The sequence below is a fragment of the Pezoporus wallicus genome, unplaced genomic scaffold, assembly GCF_028554395.1.
Source record: "Pezoporus wallicus isolate ANWC-B61680 ecotype Strahan unplaced genomic scaffold, APGP_CSIRO_Pwel_v1 contig_8542, whole genome shotgun sequence".
Lineage (NCBI taxonomy): Eukaryota > Metazoa > Chordata > Aves > Psittaciformes > Psittacidae > Pezoporus > Pezoporus wallicus.
The window spans coordinates 620,886-645,244 of NW_026640148.1; the positions used below are offsets into that span (position 1 = coordinate 620,886).

At 44.8% G+C, this 24,359-nt stretch overlaps 2 protein-coding genes across 4 annotated transcripts in view; both read left to right on the plus strand.

The window, feature by feature from the left end:
• Positions 1 to 12,012, plus strand: part of UROC1 (urocanate hydratase 1) — a 35,775-nt gene extending 23,763 nt beyond the window's left edge. The window contains exons 15-20 of the mRNA XM_057417536.1: positions 652 to 722; positions 1,675 to 1,773; positions 2,919 to 3,018; positions 5,575 to 5,656; positions 10,439 to 10,538; positions 11,793 to 12,012. Of these exons, the coding sequence (XP_057273519.1) occupies positions 652 to 722; positions 1,675 to 1,773; positions 2,919 to 3,018; positions 5,575 to 5,656; positions 10,439 to 10,538; positions 11,793 to 11,933 (593 nt within the window). The 3' untranslated portion in view covers positions 11,934 to 12,012. The remainder of the gene's footprint in view (positions 1 to 651; positions 723 to 1,674; positions 1,774 to 2,918; positions 3,019 to 5,574; positions 5,657 to 10,438; positions 10,539 to 11,792) is intronic.
• Positions 12,013 to 14,116: 2,104 nt separating this feature from the next.
• ZXDC (ZXD family zinc finger C) lies at positions 14,117 to 23,512 on the plus strand. Of its 3 annotated transcripts, none has more exons than XM_057417533.1 (10): positions 14,118 to 15,283; positions 16,018 to 16,170; positions 16,666 to 16,744; positions 16,858 to 16,988; positions 17,624 to 17,794; positions 18,643 to 19,328; positions 19,828 to 19,912; positions 21,509 to 21,678; positions 22,280 to 22,381; positions 23,396 to 23,512. In XM_057417533.1, the coding sequence occupies exons 1-10, from the start codon at positions 14,206 to 14,208 to the stop codon at positions 23,480 to 23,482; spliced, it is 2,742 nt and encodes a 913-aa protein (XP_057273516.1). In that variant the 5' UTR covers positions 14,118 to 14,205; the 3' UTR covers positions 23,483 to 23,512. The 3 variants fall into 3 exon arrangements, with proteins under 3 accessions (XP_057273517.1, XP_057273516.1, XP_057273515.1); XM_057417532.1 differs by having other exon boundaries at positions 14,119 to 15,283; positions 21,506 to 21,678; XM_057417534.1 differs by lacking the exon at positions 22,280 to 22,381 and having other exon boundaries at positions 14,117 to 15,283; positions 21,506 to 21,678.
• The last annotated feature ends 847 nt before the right edge of the window (positions 23,513 to 24,359 follow it).

The window sequence follows — 24,359 nt, forward strand, 5'->3', positions numbered from 1 at the left end:
GTGGATTTACATGTAAAGTAGCTACTCCATAATAAGTCTTTCTGTGCAGTTTGTGTTCCATAATAATGAGAGTCAACATACCTCAGTTTGTAGCATAAAAGACCTTGGCTTTATCTTGGGATAAAAGCATTCACGTGGGTCACTTAGTACAGAGCAAGTTCTGTGCTATAAATCTCTATCCCAGCACTGGTGTAAATTATCCTCAAGCATGTATTGCCAGCTGCTGCTGGGAATTTCTGCTGGCTGACTCAAAGGAGTTATTTACTACCTGATGCCTGTAGTACCCAATGTCATGGAGTTTGCTAAAGCTTCTAATTTAGCAAAGGCTCAGAAACGGATTGGCATTTAGTAGGCAGCAGGCCAGGTGAACAGGAATGAACATGTAACCCATATTCCAAGGTTTAGTTTGCTAAAGATCTGAATGGGGTTTATTGTTCCAGCTGTCTCCTGGCTGACATCTCGTACCTATCTCCAAATGTGTGGTACCAGTTACTGCATCAAGTGCACAGAAGATTTTATGCAGCACTTCCTATATGCGTGCTTGTATATGAGAGTAGAATGTGACTTCCTAGTGCTGTCAGATGAGTTAAATTAAACTTACAGCATATTACATTTGTTTTTAAAACTTCTTTTCTTGCTTTCCCTGGCAAGTGAGCACATCTGTGAAGCAGCAGTACCATGACAACATCCGCTGGATTCGGGAAGCTGGCAGGCACAATTTGGTAAGTGCACAACTTCCTTCACTGCATGTGTCCTGGTCCAGAATGCTGGAGTGAAAAGCAGGAATGGGCATGAATGAAATCCCTGCCTGTAACTCCCAGAGCTGATAACTGAAACCTCTTTCCAAAGTAGGGGTTTTAGGGTGAGCTGAAGCAGTTCTTTCCCTTCACTTCCTCATCTGGAAATGTTCCAAAAGCTCAGCAATATCTAGTCTTATGTCTGGAGTGAAACACATCAATGATTCACTCTCCATCTCATTTGTAACTAATTGTAACTAACTTTCTTTCAGAGGGCTATTCACAGTGTCCCTCTTGGCATTGCTTTGGCTTTTCTTCTTCATGCCTGTAATTCTAGGTACGCTTTACAAAACAGGTGATGAGGCCAAAGATCTGCCATGCTTTTGTATAGTGGGAAGCAGGATGCCAGTGAAGCATCCTGTGTTTTTCTTTTAGGACAGGTTCTCACTGTGAAGCTAACAGATAACACTGTAGGGCTCATGTGCTCTCCTTATCTGGAAGCCAGATTGGTCCATGGGGTAAAAGCTGGAGAGAGGAGCATAGTTGTGCAGGGCAGATGTTCTTTGCTATTCTTTGTTTCCAGATTTCTCTTCCCTTCAGCCCACCACTGCCAATTCACCTCTGCTTCTCAGCTGTTGATAAGGGATGTGCTGATAGGGGGATTATAGCTGAGCAATCAGGTTAATTTAAAAGGTGGGATTGATTGGACAGTAGCAGCTGAATACAGAAATACATCTCATTGTGTGAGTGGAGATAAAACTGAGTGCAAAGAGGGATTTTAGTTTCTTTTCTATGGAAGCTGGATGTTGATGAAGAATTAATCTGCACTTTCTCCTGCAGAAGGGAAGGGGTCATTCCTGTGACTCTATTCATCTGGGGCCTAAAGATAAGCCACTTGCACAGAGAACCTTATCACTTTGGCCTTTTTGTTTTACAGGTTGTTGGCTCTCAAGCTAGAATCTTATATTCTGATCAGAGGGGTCGTGTGTCTATAGCTGTGGCTATTAATCGAGCCATTTCTGAAGGGAGGATTAAGGTTTGTCATTTTCTTTGTTATTTGGTAAATGTGTTTGATATCTAAGACTGAGCTAGCAGGTGGAAAAGAAACCAGTGAGAGCAGAAGTGCCTGCTGGTTACATGGAACCAGTACCCCATATCCTGAAGGCACCACTCCATAGTTATTCCCATTATGTACATCAGCATCACACTAAGGCATTGTCACTCATTCATCTCCATCTTTGTACAGCTGACTTACCCTTTCTAAAGGGGTGAACTCAAATAGGACTTAGACCTTTCCAAGCTGGAATGCATTCTGCTTTTCGTACTCAGAGAATGTTTGTTCAAGTATTCCAAGTGCTGTTGACCTTCTCAGGACTCAAAATGAACGTCATTTCAAGCTAGGCTCAAAAAATAAACCTGACCAGACCGAGCACCCCTTGGGGCTTTGACTGACCAGGTCAGACTCCCAGGCCCTTTGGATTTAATTGTGTCCATTCTGTGTTTCTGCAAATCTCCATTCCTCCTCTTGCAAGCTGGGTGCTCTTGTCTGTTTTCAATGATGTCCTAATTCACTGCCAGCATAAACCAGAGCCAGCTAATTCCAGACCACACTGTGCCAAGAGTGAATTATTCCTGTATAAACCCTGTGCATGGCAAATGATGACCTGGAAGCTGACCTAGATTCATACTGTCAGTTAGGTTCCAGATCGAGAATGGACTTGTTTGAGCTGTATGAAATCACTGATTTTCATTCTTAACTTCTTTAGTCTTGAAGTTTCCCAAAAGCATAAATAAGTGTAAAACTTTGCTGTTTGCTGATGAAAATGGAAACTAAGAACTATTTTTTAATGAAGACTTTTGCATACTGAAATGCCTTTCATATTTTGGCCGAGACAAAATAACCTTATGGCTGTCCCTCTTCTCCCATCCCTCCTTTTGAGGATGCCACTGGCATAACACCAGGCTCTTAGTTATGAAATGAAAGTGGCTTTCATGAACAGCATGTGAACATCTGTTTTATAGCAAATAACAGGCAGAGAAAGTGTTTCAGGCTCTTAGGAGAGGGGGCAAAGCTGAGGTTTGAGATGCCTGAAGACAGAAGTAAATTCAGCAAACGATCATCCCTTGGTAGCATTTGCAGTCCATGAAGGATTCCATTCTCTTGTCCTTGGCTTTTTGCAGGCTCCAGTGGTCCTCAGCCGAGATCACCACGATGTGAGTGGGACTGACAGTCCTTACAGAGAAACCTCAAACATCTATGATGGATCAGCCTTTTGTGCAGGTCAGCAGAGCAGCTGAGGCTTGTCTGGGTGAACAAGGGAGTTGCTTTACAAGAGAAACTGGGATTTTATGCAACACTTTTAAAATGCTTTTATTTAACCCTTTAATTCTGATTAATCAGATTTCCTAAGAAGGCTTGTGGGATTTAACAGTGGTAAGGATGTATGTAGAGCTACTTAAATAGGAAAGGTCCAGAAGAGTGCTGAACATTCAATGATGATGCACTAGATTTACCCGGATGTTAATGGAGAGCAGTGTCTGAGCACTCTATCTTCTGTCTGATTTTCACTTTGCACCTCACTGTTTCAAAGAGGGGATCTGAGCAGAATTACAGCTCTGTTTCCTTGGGATCCACAAGATCAGAAATCAGGTCTACAATGTATTATGCTTAAAGCAAAAAGATTCACAGATATGTTCATTTCATTGCCTGAGGACTTTGAAAACAGGCTGGAGTTTCTGAAAGGAACTTTCCTTATCATAAGAGAACATACGTTGATAGCGAAAGCATAAGAAAGGAAGCCAGGCATTCTGAATTCAACTCCAAGCCTTGCTGCTCACTTACAGTGTGACTATGGGCAAATCATGTACATTTGCTATACAAAAGGAGCCTTTATTTCTGCACTCCTGCCCTGAGCTAACCAGGCCCTGCTTTTAAATTGATGAAATGATGCTTTAGAGAAATTAACCCAAGAAATATCTTGATTGAAAAAAAACAAGTGAAGTACTAAGCAATTTCTAACCTAAATCTCCCTCAATTTTCCATCCATAAAGTGGAAATGATGATAATGGCTTTAGCCCAGTAGCGTTCCTGCATGTCGTGAACTAACAATCACAAAGTGGTGCGAGACAGGAGGCTACAAGCTGCTGTTGAAGGAGAAATTATGATAGAGGTAGATGAGTATATTGAATGACTTCCATTATGGCAATTCATAATAGAACCAAATTATGGCTCAATTTGAAGAAGAAAAGTTCCCTGCTATCGTAACTGGATTTCCTGATGAAATGAGGCTTTTAGCTCTGTCTGTCAGTCCTACTTCAACCCTTCTTGAGCATGTTGGCTAATTCTAATAGGCCAGATAGATGCCTTGAATAATGCTGTGAGAAAATGGTGCAGCTGCACAGAGAGCAGCAAACCAAAGTCAGGCCTCCACCTTAGGGCAATAGAAATGAGGCTTGCTTAAAGCCCATTGCTCAGGTGTTTTTCTTTGCATTTTGTGATTTACGTGAACCATTTGCCTTATCCAAAGGCTTATCTAAAGCCTCTTGACCACTGATTTCACTGGTCTTTAAAGCCAGGCCTATTTAACCAGGTGAACCTCTGGAGGTAATAACATCAAATCATTTAGGTTAAGGGAGAAAGCCCTTAAGATCATCAAGTCCAACCATCTTAGGTGTTCCTGTCTCCCTTCTTTCCTGTTTTAATACTGTATTTGAGCTGGTTCAGGTGAAATTGGCTCTTCTGTAGCACGCAGGAATTTTCCAGGGTGCTTGCTTGTCTCATTGTATTTTACAGTAAGTTCCTTAGCCTGATCTTTGGCAAACATGAGTCATTGCTGCTCTGTGAAGTGTATATCAGCACAGACATTTGCAGTGAGTGACCTTTACCAAAGCCCAGGAGCAGCACGTTACTGCATCGTTAGTTCACTTGCCATCTCCTTGTCGAACCTGGGCTCCTGCCACACTAGTGGCTGAGGAAGAAATCTGTACATTCTAGTATATGGGGATTTTGATTTCTCCCACTCCCTCTTGACAGCACTGTAATTATGATAATGGGGTTATTAAAGTGACATAATGCCAGATAAAAGATGCCATAATGGGGCTTTTGACAGGGTTTAACATAGATTAGTGCTCAAGTAAACTCATTTTTCCATCAGAGACATAACTGTGGGTCTGTGAATGTGGCTGCTGCAGCTATTGCTGTTTGTAGCTTATTTTTTGCTGTTAAAAGCACAGCAAATTATCTATTAAGCCCATCCTGAATTAAATCTAGACAAACGTTTTCAGTTTTACTGTTATCTTCTGTGTTGTATCTCCTTCCACCCATCTGGGTTTATGCTTTAGCACAAATTGCAGTCAATATACAAAATCCTAGTGAATTTCAGTGGAAATCATGCATTTGTCATTAGCCAAATTACATTTGTCTGTTAAATTCTTTTCCTTCATTTCGTTAAACAAATGACTCCTCCTGTGCTATTGTAGCAGTTCATGTTCAGATGAAAAATCCCCCAGGTCCAGAGAATTGAGGCCAGTATGTCTTTCATCCCAGCTTTGTCCCCAAAACACAGCTCCTGAGCTTTAAACTAGCTTTCTGTACAGGGCTGAATTAACTCTGCAGCATGGTCTGAAAATACTTCAGGCTTCTGAGAGCTGCATGGGGTTTGGAACAACCTGCTCTAGTGGAAGGTGCTCCTGCCTGTGGCAGGGGTTGGAACTGGATGAGCTTTAAGGTCCCAAACCATTCTGTGATAATCAAGGTGTCAGTGGAAGGAGTGAGCAGCACAACAACAACCCGAATGCAGTACATCAGATCTGTAACACCTTTCCTCTCCTCTCCTAGACATGGCAGTACAGAACTTTGTAGGAGATGCATTCAGAGGAGCAACCTGGGTCGCGTTGCACAATGGTGGTGGAGTTGGCTGGTAAGAACTTATCCATGTTTCTAAAGCTGGACTCTGAATCCTGTTACCACTGGTCTGGGGAGGAGAAGCAGGAGGGGAATTGCAGAGAAGATGTATTACTGGAGCGATTGTGATCATGGGAAGGATGGGTTTGGAAACAAGGGCTGAAAAGATGTGTCATAAGGCAAAGTGTGGTGGTGTATCAGGCTTTTTAAATCAATGCCCATATGTCTCCAGAAAGTGTTTTGGACATTGGCCACAGCTCAGTTTGAAGAACTTCATTTGCCAAACAAGGACAGTCTGCCGTGGTCTTTTTGAACAGATCCTGCTTCCAAAGTTGTCTTCACACATGCACAGCCAGAGTGCTGGTGAATGGATTGTGGTTAGGTTTTCTCTTAAGCTGTATTTAAATCTGTGACCTTAAGACCCCAATACAAACGCTCATGTGCTAAAGTATAATGAGGGGTTATTGATACAAACCAGCTCAGGTGCCAGCAAACCCCTAGTCTTTCTCCTTTCTTGTGCCCGGGAGGATAAAAGACAAGACTGGATTAAATACCTCCTTCACATCAGACGCAGAACTAAGAGAAATGCCTAGGCTGAGAAGCAAATGAAAGAAATAGTATTATATTATTATTTTATTATTATTATTATAGAATTGTATTATTATATGGAGAGGGAAGCTCATCTCCTTCATATGCCACTAAAAGGCAGAGACTTTAGTTCTGGTTTGTTCTCTTCTGCATAGCTCAGCAAAGCCTTTCCCATTTAGAATCACAGAATGGTTAGTTAGGGTTGGAAACTCAAGTCTTCATTTGGCAGTGTCACCAGTCAAAAGGGGCACAACCCTCTGTTAAATACTATAGTGAACCCTCCCACTTCCCTGTTCCATCCAGCTCTGGAATATGCCAACAGCAAGCCAAAGAACTTGTAGCAGGTATTATTCAAGGAGACATTTGATGATACTTAATTGTTACCCACCTGGATGAGCTGAATCTAGGAAATACCCCTTCAAGTCAGATGAAGAATTCCCTCAGCTGTACTCTGATTCCTTTGATTTCAGTGAAGTAGCTGTTGAATAGCAGGTACATGAGAGCAGACTTGAATGATGGAATAAGAAAACTGAGAGCTTAGATGCACGGATTTGCCTTTACTGATTTCAGTGCTAACACTCACCATGGCCAGGATTTTATGCACAACTTCCATAACTCTGAATGGAAAACACATATTGACTAGTTCTGTCCGAATTGCCTTAGCTGAGTTTAACCTTTTAAAATATCAGCTTATGAAATATAAGCAAAGAAAATACCTTTCTGCTACATGTTGTGCGAAATGTTGGGAATATTTTAATGGTAATTATAATGATTAGAATTGCTTATGCCATGAATGTTTTGTGCATTGATGATGCTTAGTTCAAAGATATGAATGATCGTATTCCCTATCTCTGTGGTCTCTGTAAGGCAAATTCTTCCTGCATGTTTCTAGCCCTCTAAGCAATTCAAAGAGGGACTGGCTGAATGCGAGACTGCCCTTTCCACCTGGAAAACAGGCACTGACCATGCTGCAATCCCAGTTCCATTGTTTTAGTTGTTTCTTAACAGCGGAGTTACATCATTAGAAGGAAGTTCTTCCCAAAGCATAACAGAGGTGCTGTCATTTATGTGGTAACATCAGAAAATTAGCATGTGGCTATTCTCTGCAACAGAAATATCAAATGGAAAAGCAGGATTTGGTTATCCTTTCTGACATTTCCTATGGCTGCTTAGCAGCTTGTCACTGCTGAATGGTATCTGCTCACCTTGTTCTTGGGAACAATCATAGCCCCCAATTAAATCACTGTGCTTCAGTGAAGAAATCGGAGCCTGAAAATTGAGCCTGTCTCTGCATGAGCCTCACTAAGCCAGCATGCTGTGACTCAGAGGTGGTGACCATGTCATGTCATTAGATGCTGGGGTCTGGAGAGCTGTGGCACAATAGGGGCCTCTGCTTGGCTTAACTCATCATGGTACCACTCTGGCTAGTTAAAGGCTGCATCCCTTTGCCTTCTACAGAGTAAAAGAGGAATAATTTCAAGGTGGTGAAAGCAGCAAAACAAACCTCCAAGCATAATGAATTGCTCTCTTCTGCCGTGTTTTTCCTGTGAGAATAGAGATGTGCCTTTTACCTCCTTTGCTTTTTCTGTGTTATAGCCTTATGGGACAAACAGAAAGAGCAGGATTAATATTTATTTAGCTGGAATCTGCATCACATGTGCTGTTTGAGAGATTTAAGATTAACAATCTTGGCTCTAATTACAGCAAATGAATGCTATTCATTTCTTGCTGCCTGTGTATTTGCAGAGGGTTTTACGTTAGCATGGAGCCTGAGTAACCTGTAGTAAGAAGGCAGAAGCAATCTCAGAATCAAACTGCACTGCTGCCAGTGTGACATCTTGATTGTGAGAGAGGCCTTGTTTTCTTTGATCACCTTAGAAGGAGACATCTGGAAATTATAGGAGGTAGCTTAGGTCAAAATGCCACATGTTTCTTTAATTACCTGAAAATGTGACCCAGTGGTAATGAAGACCTAGAGCTTGCCTTTAAAAGTGAGAGGTTTTGCTGGAAAATCCATCCTAACAAACATTGGCACTTGAGTGATTTTTAGATAGGAGGACAGATTCTGATGAGTGATTTTGATTTACACTGGAGTAACTCCACAGAAATCAATGGAGAGGCTCTAAATTTATGGAGTGAGATCCAATGCTCACTGTTTCTGCTTTAGCTTCAAAGGATGCTCTTTGGGATGCTGTGCGCAGAGGGTATCTTTGCCACCAAAAGAGCATCATCTTCCTGTATGGAATAGCTTTACAAAGCACTGTTCGAAAGGTCTGATTTTCTTATTGTCTGATATTGCCAACAGGCTGTCTTGAGGTGTGATCACCCTATGATCCCAATTACATTGCAGTGGCATCAGTGATGTTCATAAGTGTACCCCAGCTTGGTACTTTGACAGCAAAGGATTGTGCTATTTTAATCTCTGCACTGAAGCAACAGAGTATGGTGAGGTAACTGGCCCTGCTCCTCATATAATTACATTTGTAATGGTGTCATCCAGTCTGGTCCCCTCTTTTGGAGGAGATAACATCAACATGAGCTATTCATAAAGCAGCATTTGCAAGAAACGCCGATGTTTAGATGGTTTTCATCCCAAAATGAGACTCGGAGCAGAACTAATAAAAGATTTCACACACTAACAAGATCCTGGGAATTAAATTGGAGGTTGAAAAGCGTTGACAGTATTTTAAAGAGTCAGAGCTTAAAATATTTAAACATCTCAATTGAAAACATGACTTTGTTTCAAATATTTCTGTTAAAGATAAGAAACTGCTTCAGTCGGTGACATTCTGCTGTGAGAACTGTCAGCTTCAAGAAAACTGGGCCTTTCAAGAGAAATATGTTTGTAATATCTCTAATAATGGTAAAGTGGGGGGAATTCACGGAATGGCACCACGATGGGGAGAACTAGAGCAGTAAGTTCCTTGCTAAGCTATGTGATAGGGTTGTACTTAGCACACAGGTAGTGTATGTAACTAGTAAAAGGCAGTTAACATCACATAAATTACTTTACATTGAAAATGAGCAAATGTGAGTTCTGGATTGAGGGAGCAGATCCCAGGTCTGTGATGCTCCAATGTAGCCTCATTTCCAGAGGAGCTACTGCTGGAAAATACACAGTAAGAAACGATTCCTTCCTGGACCGGAAGGCACCTAACCCCTGTCTGATCCATGGATCTGTCTGATGTTGTTCTCTGTACATTTTGGAAGCTTATTCATTATATTAACTATAAAACACAGAAGACAACATCCTGCCTCCGGGGATCTCCATTGGTAGATTCTCATACCATGTGGCGTTGTTTGATGTGCCCCATCCCTCAAGTATTGCTGATGCTCAGTTCTAACACCAGAACCCTCATAGATTTACGGTAATGGATAACTATCCTACTGCATTCTCCACTATTCCCCATATGCAGTGAAACAGGAACTTGAGCAGGCTCTGAAGTCAGACAAGATGTTCTGCTCTACGTGTTTTCCCCATCCTTTTCAAACCAGACTGGTATTTCTCCCAAGTATAGTCTGTTAGTTTTAACATATTCCTGTTCTTCTTCTGCCAATAAGTCTGCTTCCTGTAAAGTTGGCACTGATGTCTTTAAACATCTATGTATCTCATTCAAAGTGAAGGCTGTTTTGGAAGGGATCAAGGCAGATGTGCATTAAGTGGTGGTTAACACTCTTTTAATAAGATACTTCTGCTCTTTCATTTGTCTCAGGAGAATATAAATAGATCCATCTGTCTGCTTCAGTAAGTACAGGTCCTCCTCCTGATCCTATCTATATGGCAGGCTCTAGTGTAGCAAATGAACAGCTAATGTTGATAATACCCTGAGGCAGGTAAGTGTCCCATCAGCAGGGTTAACCTTTCCTTACTTGTTTCTACACCCAGTCCAGTGCTCAGGAGGTGCAGCACAAGCCTGGCTTGGCCCCCCTGCTTGGAGCAGATGCTGGCTGATAGCTGGGCATTACAAGACAGGTGGAATAGGTTTGATTGTGGAATAGGTCATGAAATGAGGCCTTTGCTCTGCTAAATCCCGCTTTTTTTGCATGTGTGTGTGTAAGTAAAACAAGTCACTGACAGCGTCTCTTATTCAGCACCATTTCTGTTTTCTCATCCTTGCACTGCAACTGAACAAGTCACCTCCTGTGAGTTTTGTGGGATTGGTTTGAATGATTTTGATTTAATTGTATTAAATCCATATTTTTTTTTTAGGGGTGAAGTGATCAATGGGGGGTTTGGCCTGGTTTTGGATGGGTCTAAGGAGGCTGAAGAACGGGCGAAGATGATGCTCAGCTGGGATGTTTCCAATGGAGTAAGCAAAACTCATTACATATGTCCGCTTTAAGATCTTCCTGTCTTCAGGACTATGCTTGTTTAGGTACTTGGGTCCCAGTGCTCCTATCTTTTCTATCTGAATGGGGAGTATGAGCACTCAAGCAGCAGTTTTTAGCATCTGGCTTTCTGTACCCCAGGAATAGTCCTAATAGGCCAAGAGACTCATTCTCTTCCTGCTTCTAATATGGGAGGTTATGAGCCTCATTCTAGTGGAATCAATGAGTTGTTTTGTTTGGTTGGGTTTCTTTTTCTCCAACCAACTTCAAAGGACTTTAAGTGCTAAAAGAGGCTGAATAATTCCTGGGTAAGGAACTCATTGTAAGGCGTTGGGACCACCCCTTCTGACTTTACAATGTACTGGAGCCCAATAATTCCCACATATCAGTGTGTGTTTTGTTCTTTAAGCAGAAAGGGAAGCATGCTTACTATAACTTTGTTATAGTGTAGTTATAGACACGTTGGCATTGTTGTTTGCCTACATAATACAATTGACAACTGTATGAACTTCAGTCTTGTCTATTCCCAGCTTTACAGATCTAGGGATCTCGGAAGGCCTGTCATTTAAATGCCAGCTCATCGCTGCTACCATTAGAGTTTTTGCATTCCATTAGTGTCCAGATAGATCCTGCCTGGGTTTAAGACTAGGATCCCATCTCTGAAATGGCAGAGAGGTTTTGATTCAATATTTGCAGAGAACTAAATCAACCTGGCAGTGTAAGTAAAGGATAAGACCTGTTGTATTTCAGTTATGTAACCTCTCAAGGACCTGATGTATTGAGAATTCCTTGCCAATACTGATATGATCTGTTCTGTTTCACTTCTCAAGAGAATTGCAGGATTCCTTCTTGCCTTATCCCACTACAAAAGCATCAATTGCTTAAAAGACGCTGTTGTCTAAAGCAAGGGCTAGTTTTACAGAGCTGGGATTGAGTGCACAATGACTTTTAAAGGGAGACTTTTGTGAAGTTTTTAAGGTGCCTGGCTCTACCAGTGTTATCTGTCCAATGGTATGTTTCTGCAGGAAGATGTACCAAGTGTACCCAAATACCACTCCCGAAAATGAAGTAGATATCACAAAAATCACTTCCCAAATCAGTAAGGAAACTAGAAACTGGCTGAAGGATTTATTGTTACGAAATTGGGCACCGGTGTTTGCACAGATGCTGTGCAATGATGGATGTGGCAGGAGAAATGCAGGATTTTTACACCCATTGATTTTCCGGTCTGACAGGTTGCCAGGCGCTGCTGGTCGGGTAATGACTATGCTTATGAAACGATCTGCCAAGCAATGAAGGAGAATGCCACGCTGAAGGTGACTCTCCCTCACAAGGTGGTGGATGAGAGCATCCTGGAGCAAGCTGTGAAACACTAGCGGTATTCAAAGTGCAATTTTGTCCATGCAGATACATTTGAAGTTGCTTCCTCAATACCTGTTTTGTCTGGCCAAATGATAAAAGCTTTACAAATGTCTATGTGAGCTCCTCTTCTTTCCCTTTAACTTGTTACCGGGGTAAACCTCTGTCTGTGACAGCTCCACTGATGTTGGGAATAATCTTTTCACTAATGTATTTGGAACAGTGTTTGCAATTCATTGCAAGGAAAGGAACTAGAATTGGAAGGGAAAGGGCTTACACAGGTAAAACTGCATTGCCTGCTGCAGATGAGGTGTGATGAGCTTCTGTCCACAGGACTGTGGGCTCTCCAAGCTATATAACTGTTGGTACATGCCAGGTGAGCACACTCTGCAGCTCTGTATTGCCTCTGGTGCCAGGTAAAGGGGAAAGCATTTGTTTGGACTCACAAATCATTTCTTTACTCTGTTCACATACTGTGTATGTCTCCAGATGAACAGCGAGAGTGGCATCTGCTTGTAACTGAGCCTTCTGTGAGGTGCAATCTGCAGTTGATGGGAATTGCTTTATATTATGGAAAAAACACCCACATTGCCAAGTTATACGCTTGAGATGTGAGTAGTTGCCAGCCAGATTTGACAGCCCTTGCTTTGACATATGTTATACATTACCTATTAGTAACAACCACACTGGACTGGGTCCAAAATTAGTATCTTGGTGGTGTATAAAACCACTTCAGTCTTCATAGTCCAAAAGCACTAGGGTACTGTTGTGTCAAGAGGAACAACCAGAAAATACCTGGCTTGTCTGGACTAAGGATTCTAGAGTTGTTCCATCGATCTGTCTTAATTCTGAGTTAAAAATCCACCAAAGAGAAGTTGTTGATGAAATATTTATGATGATTTCTTTACCTTCTGTATTGTTTAGTACTGGGGTACTTACCAGCAAACTCACCTTCACATCCCAGACCAAAAAGGAACCTTATTTTCATCCTTGTAGCTTTATTGACCAGAGGACATAAATTTGCAAGTATGCTTGGGTTACAGAAAGGCATCAGAAATGATGAGCAGTTGCTCCCATTTATGACCATTCAGTTGTTTAACTATGTAGTATATAATAGTAATGTGTATATGTTTAAATCTGCTTTGGTCTTTAAACTGCACATTTCAACTCGTAACAAATGTGAACGGACTGACTTCTACAGGACCTTTGGGAGGGCCTAGGGAAGCAGTAGCCTGTTCCTGCCTGGGATGAAATGGGTGACATCCACCATCCATCAGCTCCATGTGAAGATTCCCTTTCTGAGCTCTGCTGAGCCTTCTTTTATCTGTTCTCGACTTGTTTGCAGAGCAGCTGGGACTGTGAATGGGCTGTTGTCCTGTGGGGATGCTGATGTTGGTTTTGGGTAGCTGAGCTCACTGCTGGACAAACCCAACTCGGGGAGAGCAGCCTTCAAGCTGTCCATCTCTGTAGGTACTGCGTTAGATCCCATCCACTGGATGTAGAGGCAGTGGATTTCTGTAGTGAGCTAACGCATACATAGAGCCTACAGCTCTATGGCAAGAAGCGCCAGCCGTGGCCTTGGCCAGCAGCCTCGCAGCCTTGCTCCTGAAGATTTGATGCTGAATCGCTCAGCGGAAGGAAGGATCACAGCACCATCTGCTGGGACTGCTCCTCGCTGCCACAGCAGGAGGGGCCTGGTGTGATTTCCACTGCAAATACGGGATGTTTTTACCTTTTCCTTCAATATTGGAGAGCCAGGTGGCAGCTGGACATGAGAGAAAAATAGGTTTTATGGGTTAGGCGAATCCTTAGGATTTTTTTTTTTTTTCATAGGTTCAACTGATTTGAGTAACAATATGTTATTATAGAGCCTCTTGCCTACCCCCAGGCTATTTTGCTGATATATTTACCTATTCTAACTCTCCAACTGTGGTTTGCAAGCTTGGAAGTGCTCCTCTTTAGCACAACCTCTTCCTCGCCATTAATAGGAATGGACAAATCCCGGAACAATCCCCAGATCCTGAAATAATTCCAATTGTGCCACTGTTAGAGGTGCAAATCGCTGTGCAGCGCCTCGCTGGGGTCCGGTAGCCCGCGGACATCCTCCCTTGGGGCAAGGGGACCCCGACCGTGGCGAGCAGCCCAGGCTCCGCTCCGTGTCTCCGCGCTCCGGGTTTCCCCGGCGCCTCCCGCTCCGCTCCGTAACTCCGCGCTCCGGGATTCCCCGCTGCCCCGCGCCGGCCCCGCCCCGCGGCTCCGGTTTCAGGCGCTGCTACAGGGACCCCCAAGATGGAAACGCAGGGGCTGCCCGCCGCGGAGGCGGCCCGGGCCCGGCCCGGCGCGCAACATGGCGGCCCCGCTGCGCCGCCCGCCGCCCCGCGCCGCCCGCAGCCCGACTGGGACCCCTCGCCCGCCGCCGCCGCCTCCTCCTCCTCCGCCGCGGCGTCGGGCCTCTACGTGAGCTTCCCGGTGCTGCTGGTGGAGGAGAAGCCGGAGGCCAGCCCGGCGCCCAGCCCCTGCGCGCCGCCGGCGGGGCCCGCGCCCGACAACGACGGGCTCCTGCTCGTCCTCAACGTGGTGCGCGGCGCGGCCGAGGCCGGCCCGGGAAGCGGCGAAGCGGGACGCGCCCAGCCCGGCCCGCCGCCAGCGGAGCCGCCGCCGCCGGAGGAGGAGGCCTCTGGAGCGGTGCCTCCTCCGCCGCCGCCTCCCCCGCCGCTGCCCCCCGCCGGCGGCGATGGCGGCGGGGCGGAGGACGGCTCGTTCTCGGGGACCATCACCATCAACAACCAGAGCCTGGTGGTGCGAATCGAGAACGGCGTCCTCACGCTGGGCCCCGGCGCCGAGCAGGCCGCGGGCACCGCGGCGCCGCCGCCTCCCCGCGCCACCGCCGCCGCCAGCCCTGCCGAGCCGCCGGGCGGGCCGCGGCCGCGCTCTCCGCCGGCCTTCCCGTGCCCGGAGCCGCGCTGCGGTGAGGCCTTTCCCCGCAAGCAGCAGCTACGGCTGCACCGCCTCTCGGCGCACGGCGGTGGCGGTGGTGGTGGCGGCGGGGAGGAGGACCGCGGTGCGGCGGCACGGCCCTTCTGCTGCCCGGTGCCGGGCTGCGCCTGGTCGTTCGCCACGGCCTACAAGCTGCGGCGGCACCTGCACTCGCACGACAAGCTGCGGCCCTTCGCCTGCGCGGCGCCCGGCTGCTCTAAGCGCTTCACCACCGTCTACAACCTGCGGGCCCACAGCCGCGCCCACGAGCAGGAGGCGGCGCACAAGTGCGAGCTGTGCGGGCAGCGCTTCCCCAGCGCCGCCCGCCTCGCCGCGCACCGCCGCCGCAGCCACCTGGAGCCCGAGCGGCCCTACCGCTGCGACTTCCCCGGTAAGCCAGAGCCGCCGGGCCCGCGGCCCCTCCCGTCCCCAAAGCTCGCTTCTCCTCCTTGCTGGCCCTCATTCCCCTCCTGAGTCGTGAGGAAGAGCCAGCTCCAGGTCACTTGGGTTATTGAGGGTGCTTTGAGCGACCTGGTCTCATGGAAGGTGGCCCGGCCCTTGGCAGGAGGCTTACATTGGCAAAGGGGAGATTGAAATGAGCTCTTAGGCACAAGTTCTTCTCTGTGAGGCTGCCCAGAGAAGCTGTGGCTGCCCCATCCCTGGCCGTGTTCAAGGCCGGGTTGATCACAGGGGCTTGGAGCAGGCTGCTCTAGAGGAAGGTGTCCCTGCCCGTGGCAGGGGGCTGGAACTGAATGAGCTTTAAGGTCTTTTGCACCACAAACCATTCCATGATTCTATGACAGTCTGGGAGCTGGAGAGTGCTGCGCTTTCACTGGTCAGTTTACCACGTGGCTTTGTGCTGTTGTGAAGCGCAGTATGAGTATTTAGTGATGTGCCTTACACCAGGCTGTATGTGTTCTGATTGCCCACCTGGGCTAAATGATCATAGTCCTTGGGAGTAGCGTAGTTTAGGATTGCACTGTTTGGTTTTTCTATGTACTAGGATGGACTGTCCTAGAAGAAGGATCATGAAGGTCCCTCACTAAAAGTTTGGAGGGAGATACTGCAGTTTCCTGATTCAGTTTTGCATCAAGCCCATGCGCTGTTTTCCTTCTCTCTCCCCAGGGTGTGAAAGGACGTTTATCACAGTGAGTGCATTATTCTCCCACAATCGAGCCCACTTCCGAGAGCAGGAGCAGTTCTGCTGCTCGTTCCCTGGCTGTAACAAGCAGTATGACAAAGCCTGCCGACTGAAAATCCACATGAGGAGCCACACAGGTATCTGTGAGGGTGACTTGGACCTGGGAAAGCATGGGAGATAATACATTGGCTTCAGTGTGCTGGGAAAACTGTTTTCTAAGTGTTGTTTTGTTGAGTGAAGATTCTTAGATGGGTTAGAAACCAACTTCAGACTGTTGTAGTCAACATACAGTCACAGGTCATGAAAACAGAACCCATTTCAGTTGTGTTTCTAGTTTGAATAACACTATTCTTGGCTATTGAAGCATCTTCATGGTGGCTCAGATTAAAAAGACATGGATCAGTCATTAATTATTTGTGCTTCCTGATGTATATGGAAAGATGCAGTAGCCTGGAGTTAAAGAAGGCTCAGACTGTCTAAGAGGGAAGGGGCATCACAGTACTCTGCAGTGACTGGCAGGAGAGGGTGGTTGAGTTGTCTTAAATGGATTCAGTTGAAACAGCTTCTGAGATCTTCTAGTAGCAATGTGCTTGTCCCTATTAGATTCTTAACATAACCTTTCTTTGCTTAAGGTGAAAGGCCTTTTATCTGTGACTTCGAAGGTTGTGGCTGGTCTTTCACCAGCATGTCCAAGCTGCTGAGACATAAAAGGTAACCTTTTCTGGTTATACTGCCCTAAATCACTTGCTGCTTGTTTGGTTTTCTTCCATTACTTAAGCAGCAGTGGATTTAATCATGCCAATGGTAATTGCCTTCCCTTGCAGGAAGCATGAAGATGACAGGAGATTTATGTGCCCAATAGAAGGCTGTGGGAAGTCCTTCACAAGAGCAGAACACTTGAAAGGCCACAGTATAACTCACCTTGGTACAAAACCATTTGAATGTCCAGTAGAAGGTATTGGTCCATTCTAATGTGTTAACTGGTAGTTGTGCATATGTTGCCTAAAGATTGTGTGTGTTTTCCCAAAGCACAAGTTTTGTTGTGGGGTTGGGACAGTTTAGAGTGGAGTCGTCTAACAGAGTTTGAAGAGGTAAAACTAAGTAGGTTGGGTGGAGCTTGGGCAAGCTGCTCTAGTGGAAGGTGTCCCTGCGTGTGGCGGGAGGTTGGGACTGGATGAGCTTTAAGGTCTCTTCCAACCCAAACCAGTCTGGGATTCTATAATATCTTGCTTCATAAAGAAAAGCAGCTCTGCTTGGTGATCGTTTCTCTTTTTAATGGTTTTGCCAGCAGTCATCATGAAGAGGTAACATTTAATATGCTGTAGCAGGGAGAGGTTTTGCATTGTACTGCCTGACTTAAAGAGTTTCTTGTTGTCAGAAACAGGTTGTTGCACTGCCCTACCCACTGAGATGTCCTTGATGTAAACCAATGCAATATGTGTTTGATTTTCTTCTGATTCCTCTGAATGCATACATGGGCACTGCAAATAGAGTTCGCAAAGCTACTCTCATTTATTCTGTTGAGACACTAAACAGCAACATCAGATTGAAATCAGATGACACTTTAAAGCCTTGTATATCTCCCTACAGGCTGTTGTGCAAAGTTTTCAGCACGAAGTAGCCTGTATATTCACTCCAAAAAACATCTTCAGGATGTGGACTCCTTAAAGACTCGTTGCCCTGTACCCAGCTGTAATAAGTTTTTCACTTCCAAACACAGTATGAAGACGCACATGGTCAAACAGCATAACTTCAGCCCAGGTAAAGTAGTCGTTTCAAACTATGGGATGGTGCAGTGGAAAACCTGGATGTCTTCTTAAGGAAAATGTGTATTTACTGTTGTTGAAATCTGAGCCAAATGGCAGAATCTTCACCCAGACTGGAATTGGTTTTCCCTCACTAAAATTTTTAGTGGCACCTGTAACTGAGTATCAGGAAGTGAGATTTGAGCTTGACCTGTGTTATAGGGGCCTATAAGGATGCTGGGGAGGGACTCTTCATTAGGGACTGTAGTGGTAGGACAAGGGGTAATGGGTTAAAACCTAAATGGGGGAAGTTTAGATTGGATATAAGAAGTTCTTTACTGTGAGGGTGGTGAGGCACTGGAATGGGTTGCCCAGGGAAGCTGTGAATGCTCCATCCCTGATGGTGTTGAAGGCCAGGTTGGACAGAGCCTTGGGTGAGATGGTTTAGTGTGAGGTGTCCCTGCCCATGGCAGGGGGGTTGGAACTGGATGATCTTAAGGTCCTTTCCAACCCTAGCTGTTCTGTGATTCTATGAAATTGCAGCTTTTTGAATGAAGTAGAGCTTCTCCTTCTCCATGCCATCTGTAAAACATGAGCGAGGACCAAAAGCTCTTTGTTTTGCACTCCCACTCCTCTGCAACCTAACTTGGTCTGGTCTGCCTTGGTGGTACTTTTGGCAAGTGCTCTTGTAACTGAAATTTCTCGTTAAAGGAGTGAATTTCAGTAAGCTTCGTGTCCTTAGATCTGCTTTCAGGGCAGTTGGGAAGTGTTTCAGTTTGAAGCTTCCTCCTTTGATCATTCATGTTTTTCCTCCTCATTTTCTGATGAAAGGTTTATCTTAAAGCCATACCTCTTCTCTTCCAGACCTCCTCACTCAGCTCGAAGCAACCAGCTCCCTCACACCCAGTAGTGAGCTCACTAGTCCAGGACAGAGCGATCTCAGCAACATAGACCTCATATCCCTCTTCTCCAACGTGTCTAGTAACAATTCTGGAACTGCAACAGACATGGCACTGGTGAACTCTGGAATTGTCACCATTGATGTTGCATCGGTGGGCTCAACACTGGGAGGAAACCTCCCTGTCAGCACCAGTTCTTTGAGCCAGGCAGTCGACCCCTTGATACTGGTGACGAGCAGCGATATGCCACAGAGCCTGGACAGTTCTCTCTTGCTGGGAACCAGTGCAACAGTTCTACAGCAAAGCACTTTAAATTTGGATGATGTACAGACTGTCAATGCAGAAGCCTTGGGTTCCCTAGCATCCCTATCGGTGAGGAATTCCAGCCAAGATGTGCACGGTTTGACATCCAGCAATAATCTAACCATCGACACAGCCGCTTTGACTCCTTCTAGTAGCCTCGGTGGTACCAATGTGCCTGAGTTACTAACACCAACTAAAGCTGAACGCAATCTGCTTCCGAGCTCGGATGTTGTTGGTCAACAAGAGGGCAGCAAAGTAGTGACACAGTTTGTCTTCTCCAACCCTCCAGGGAGCTACAGTGCGCAGAAAGAAATGGACCTTGGCACCGTAACTGGCAGCTCATTTTTGGTATGCAGTGACTGCTTTACCCGTGGATAACTGAGATACCTCTTAGGGAGACCTCTCAGGTTTTGGCTTTTTTTGTTGAAGGGCGTGGAATGTTATGTTGAATAGGTTTTGTCGTGGGTTAATCAGAAGTAGATTGGGTGTGGTAATAAATCCTCTTGAGAAATACTGGAATTCTGGTGGGGAAAGTTAAGGGATTAGAAAATGAACATCCGTCTATCTGAGAAAGAAATGGGATTTACAAGAACACCCAAGAGTATGTGGTATGTCTTGTGCATTTCATCCCAGGGAAAGATTTGAGCTGGGAGAGTAACCGAAACATCTTCATCTCGGTCCTCATTCCCATTTTGAGTACTCTTCTCTTTCTGTTTTACTGTGTTACTGCAGACTTAACTTTTAGTTTATGTTACAAAGTGAATGTGGAGCTAACTTCTTTTTGTGTTCAACTCCAGATAGGAAGTAAGAAAACTTTGCATCTCTTGGCTTTATTTTCTTTCACCAGGAGAGCAGTGGATCTGCAAGAACAGACTACAGAGCCATTCAGCTGGCCAAGAAAAGGAAACAAAAAGGGAATGGGAGCAGCACAGGTGAGAAGCCATTCGTTTTGTTCAGTTTCCTATATACAATTCAGGGATTTGGCACTGAAATGAGAACAGGAATCTGAGAACATCCTAAAGCACCCCATCCTGTTCATTGCTAGTTAAAGTACTTATGCATGTGGTGTGCCATCTGTTGCTCAGTGTAATTGCATTCTGTGCAATATCAAATTCACAGTAAGCTTATAAGGAGATCTGCACCACATGTTTGGTGAGTGTTAACAAGACACTATCTCTCCATCTCTTAATCTGCTTTTTGATTTCTTCTTAAAATACATAATTGAGATCACTTTGCTTTCTGTTGTCTGTGCTTTTGGTCTTACCTTATTGGGTTTTCTTTTACTCAGTACAGACATTGAAAAGATCAGCTGAGTTTGTTTCACTTCTCTGTTTCACTTTGTCACTGTATATGCAGCGTTAAGGAATTCATTTCTTGGTTATCTAGAACTACTCGAACCCCGTTCTTTGATTTTAGCCTAGTAGGGAGCTCTTGTGCAGGGTGAGGTTTAGGTCTTGATTTCGAATGCATCCTCTTTTGAACTCATTTGACTCAGAGCTGTCTGATGTGGATTATAAACTGTTACTTTGTCAGATCAGATGTGGTCTATGTGAGCTCAGGTGTTTTGAGTTGTGTCTATCCTTGGGGCTGGGGTGGAATATCACATATATATAGCTTAGTTCTTCCTTGCTGTCTCTCAGACCTTCCACCTCTGACAATCAAGGTGATAATTTCTAAGGTGAGTTAAGAGACTAGGTTTGAATTAAGCACTGTCATGTTTCTGTATCTGTGAAAGTCTTAATTGTATAAGTTCTGGTTCAGTGCATCATCACACAGAGGGATAACTAGGTTTAACTAGGTTGAATGTACACTATAGAGGGAAATTCAGTGTTTAAAAGGAAGTTTTCCAAGCCTTTTATTTACTATAGGTTTAAAACCCAAAACATGGAGCAGCTGGCAGGATTGTATCCTGACATTTATTTTGACTAGGTTTTTGGTTTTCAGCATGTGATACAAGCAAGTGGTTCATCAGATTTTAAACTGGAAAATGCTTAAGGTTGTGGTAGTTGTGCTTCTGCAGCCTGTTCTACCTAACAGTCCTTGGAATCTTACTGTCAATAGATGAGCTTCACTGTGCTTCTGTTACAGTTTGGGAGTATGATGAACATGACTTTTCAGGAGATGAGTTGCTAATTAAAAATAGAAAAAGCAGTTCTACTTCCTAATTCCTTTGTAGAACTCCACAGGCATGCTGAGGCTTCTGGGCTACCGCAGGGGTGAGCAATAAATCACAGCACTTTGTGATGTGGTTTTAATGGCATCCCTAGATTTAATAGGTGGACTCAATGATCTTAAAGGTCTTTTCCAACCTAAAAGATTCTGTGTCAAAAGGTGCTCGGTCAGCAGTTGGAGTTCATCAGCTGGTTCTTGTCTGGCCTTGTGGCAATTATCAGATGGTGCTTAATAATACAGTACTGTTGGCAGACATCTGTGTAGCGTAAATAACTGCATCAAATTGAAAACTGCTAGCAGGAAACTGGCAAATTGCTTCTGACCATCTCAATCCTAAACCTTCTCTCTTTTAGCAGCATCTGGCTCTGGTCAGAGGAAAAGCAAGGGTGGTAAAGTGAGTCCTACCAACTTCTCATCATCCGCTCCTGGCAGTCGACTGGGTGGCAACATAGTTCTGCCAAATGGAGGGCTGACAATAAGGGACCCTGCCACTGGAGCCCAGTATGTGCAAATTCAGCTTCTTCAGGTAAGAGCTGAGGAGGAAAAGCTTGTTCATCTTCTGTTAGCCAAACTGGCACATTTATGGAAGGACCTGACTACCTGCCAACTTGGGTACTACTGCCCCAAGATGGGGTTTTGAGATCTCTGGTATGTACCATGTCCCTTAGGGCGTTTGCCTGCAAGAAACACTTGCCTTGGAAGTTTGTATGAAAGTGGCTTTAGAGAGATCTAGAAATGCCAGGAGACAGAGCTGGTTCAATAGTACAACTGCTGGAGGCTCAAACAGTTATGTTGTGGAAACGGGTAAGATGTTTTTATTTGGTTCAGTAGTAGTACTCAGTCCAGCCTGGAATATATGGACACTGTAGCTGTAGGGAGCATCCTTTTCAGCTTCTGAGACTGGATACACTTGATGGAGGGAACACTGTGATGAGTTTTAGCCAACTTCCATTTTGCATGGTGATCTTTCAAGGGCTGATTTAAGTGGCAGTTACCTTTCCAGATACCTGTGTGGCTCTAGGCCTTATGAGTAGAGTGGCTTTATCAGGTGAGGCTGAGTGAAATTTGCCACATTGTGCTGAGATGCTTGGAGGTCATGTAAGTGCGTCATGTTTCTGTATTCACAGGAGGATTCCCCAGGAGAGGGGGATTTGCCCTTTCAACTGAGTTCTCAGTCTTCCTCGTCGCATTCTCAGCTTACAGTGGATTTACCTGTTCACATACTTCAGGTACAACATGTCAGAGCCCTCGTGCTTTATTACCTAGTGTGAAAGTGAAGGCAATTTAGTGTGAACACTCTGGTGTTCAGCCTAATGCAAATACTGTGTTTTTCATTGGGAGTTTAATTTCACTTACAAGAAGCAGTAAGCAGAGAGCTGGCACTGCAAGATTGATCTTGTGTATGTTACCAACCTTTGACATATCACAGGTGGTTGTTTTTCTTCCTCTGTTTCTGAATAATGAATAACTGAATCTATTCATTTACTACTGAAGTACTCCATCCTTGTTTTCTTGATCCCATCTTGCAGATATGAAGTGGGTCAAGAAAGAGGATCAGGCTGCAGCAGAGGTGGGAAGTGGGAAATGAGATCTTGAGCCTAGATTTCAGACTGGTGTCTAAATGGGAGTGCAGTTAGGTTAAAAAGCCTGCTCACTTCTCCAGTCTTTGGTTTCACTGCTTGCCCGTGGTCACTGCTGAGTATCAGTGGTGTTTGAATGCAGAAAGCTTCATGGAGCATCTTGTGTAAATGCTTTGGTAGCTGCTGTTCTGGTAAACTGGAGCAGCTGAGAACTGAGCAGTGAAGGATTGGCAGGTACATAAATCACATTTTCTACTTGACCCTGTGGGGCTTTGGTTTTGATAGACTGTGAGTGTAGTTATTCTTAACTAAGCTTCTCCTGGATGGAAAATAAAAGCTTTACTATTTGAGAGGAGCACTTTACTGTGATAAACCTAGAAATACAAGAAGAGTTCTAGGATTGTTGGCCATGGTAGAGAGTTAATACGGGAAAAACAAATAGTGATTTTAAATTTATCCCCATTAGTAATGCTTATCTGAAGTGTTCCAAAGAAAAACCTTTTGAGGGGGTTCTCCAAAGTAGGAGAGTTTTAGGTTTCCTCTAAACCATTCAAAGCATTTTTCTGGTGTTGGCTAAATGTCAAGGTGATCTTACTGATAAGCATTCAAAGCATCGAGAGATGAAGGCACTGACCCCTTTGTGCTGTCTCTTTGCTTTAACAGGAGCCACACAATTCCACTGAAGATGATGCAGGTTCTGATAACTCTCAGTTCACTGGAAGCACAATAAACTTACAGGATCTGGAATGACCGTTATTAAGAAGAGTTACTTGAAAACAAGTTGGGCAATCACGTCTTGACAGAGTGAGATGACCGTGGTGGGTCTTTTTCCAAGGAAAATAGGAAAACCAGGAACGCTGGATGATGGTTGCACTCTTTGCAATGTGCTAGGGACAGTTGCAGCTGAAAGATGTTCTTACAAGATGTAAATCCCACTTGATGTGCCTGTGTAAGATACCCTGTCTGCCTGGAGGCTGGCGAGGCTGAGGCAGACTGCTGTACAGTGTTGTTTCAGGGAGAAGTGCTGTATTAAACTTCAAACTGAGGTAATATTTACTGTTTTCACAGGAAAGCAAGTATTCTACAGCTAACACGAACAAATTCATCCTGCCTACAACAGTTCAAACCTTCCTTCTGCTGGTCTCTGGAGCCAGTGGCCTTGAGGAATTAAGAGCTAACCTTTGCAAGTGTTCTTCCATACACACACACACACACACACACACACACACAAGTAGTTGTTTTGGCCCCTGTGTTTTGGCAGAAAAGCGGACTAAAAGTGTCACACGTAACAAAATGAATGTCCCACACCATGAAAACGAGATGCCCTCAACTCTTTGTTTTAGGAAGTTAGATTCTAACCGTTACCTTAGCTGTGAATCAGTTTGTAGCTCATGTTGAGTTTCTCCCTTTCCTCGCTCCTGCATCCCAAATACTTTGCTGAATTCTTCCAGCACAACTTGAAAACTGCAATAGAACTGTACTCACTGCAAGTGAGGAGTGAGGAGTCCAACAGCATCTGAGAGGTTCGTTTCAGCTTTGTGTTCCCTTTCCAGGGAAGAATGTTGACTGTCACGTAAATTGAAGCACCTTGATTTTATCTCATCTATAAACTGCTGCCAAGTTACCT

Excerpts from the sequence above, each read along its gene's own strand:
- ZXDC (XM_057417532.1), top strand. The coding sequence starts at position 14,206 with ATGGAAACGCAGGGGCTGCCCGCCGCGGAGGCGGCCCGGGCCCGGCCC. Across the intron at positions 16,171-16,665 it reads CCACATGAGGAGCCACACAG|GTGAAAGGCCTTTTATCTGT; the intron begins GTATCTGTGAGG and ends TCTTTGCTTAAG. Across the intron at positions 21,679-22,279 it reads TGCAAATTCAGCTTCTTCAG|GAGGATTCCCCAGGAGAGGG; the intron begins GTAAGAGCTGAG and ends CTGTATTCACAG.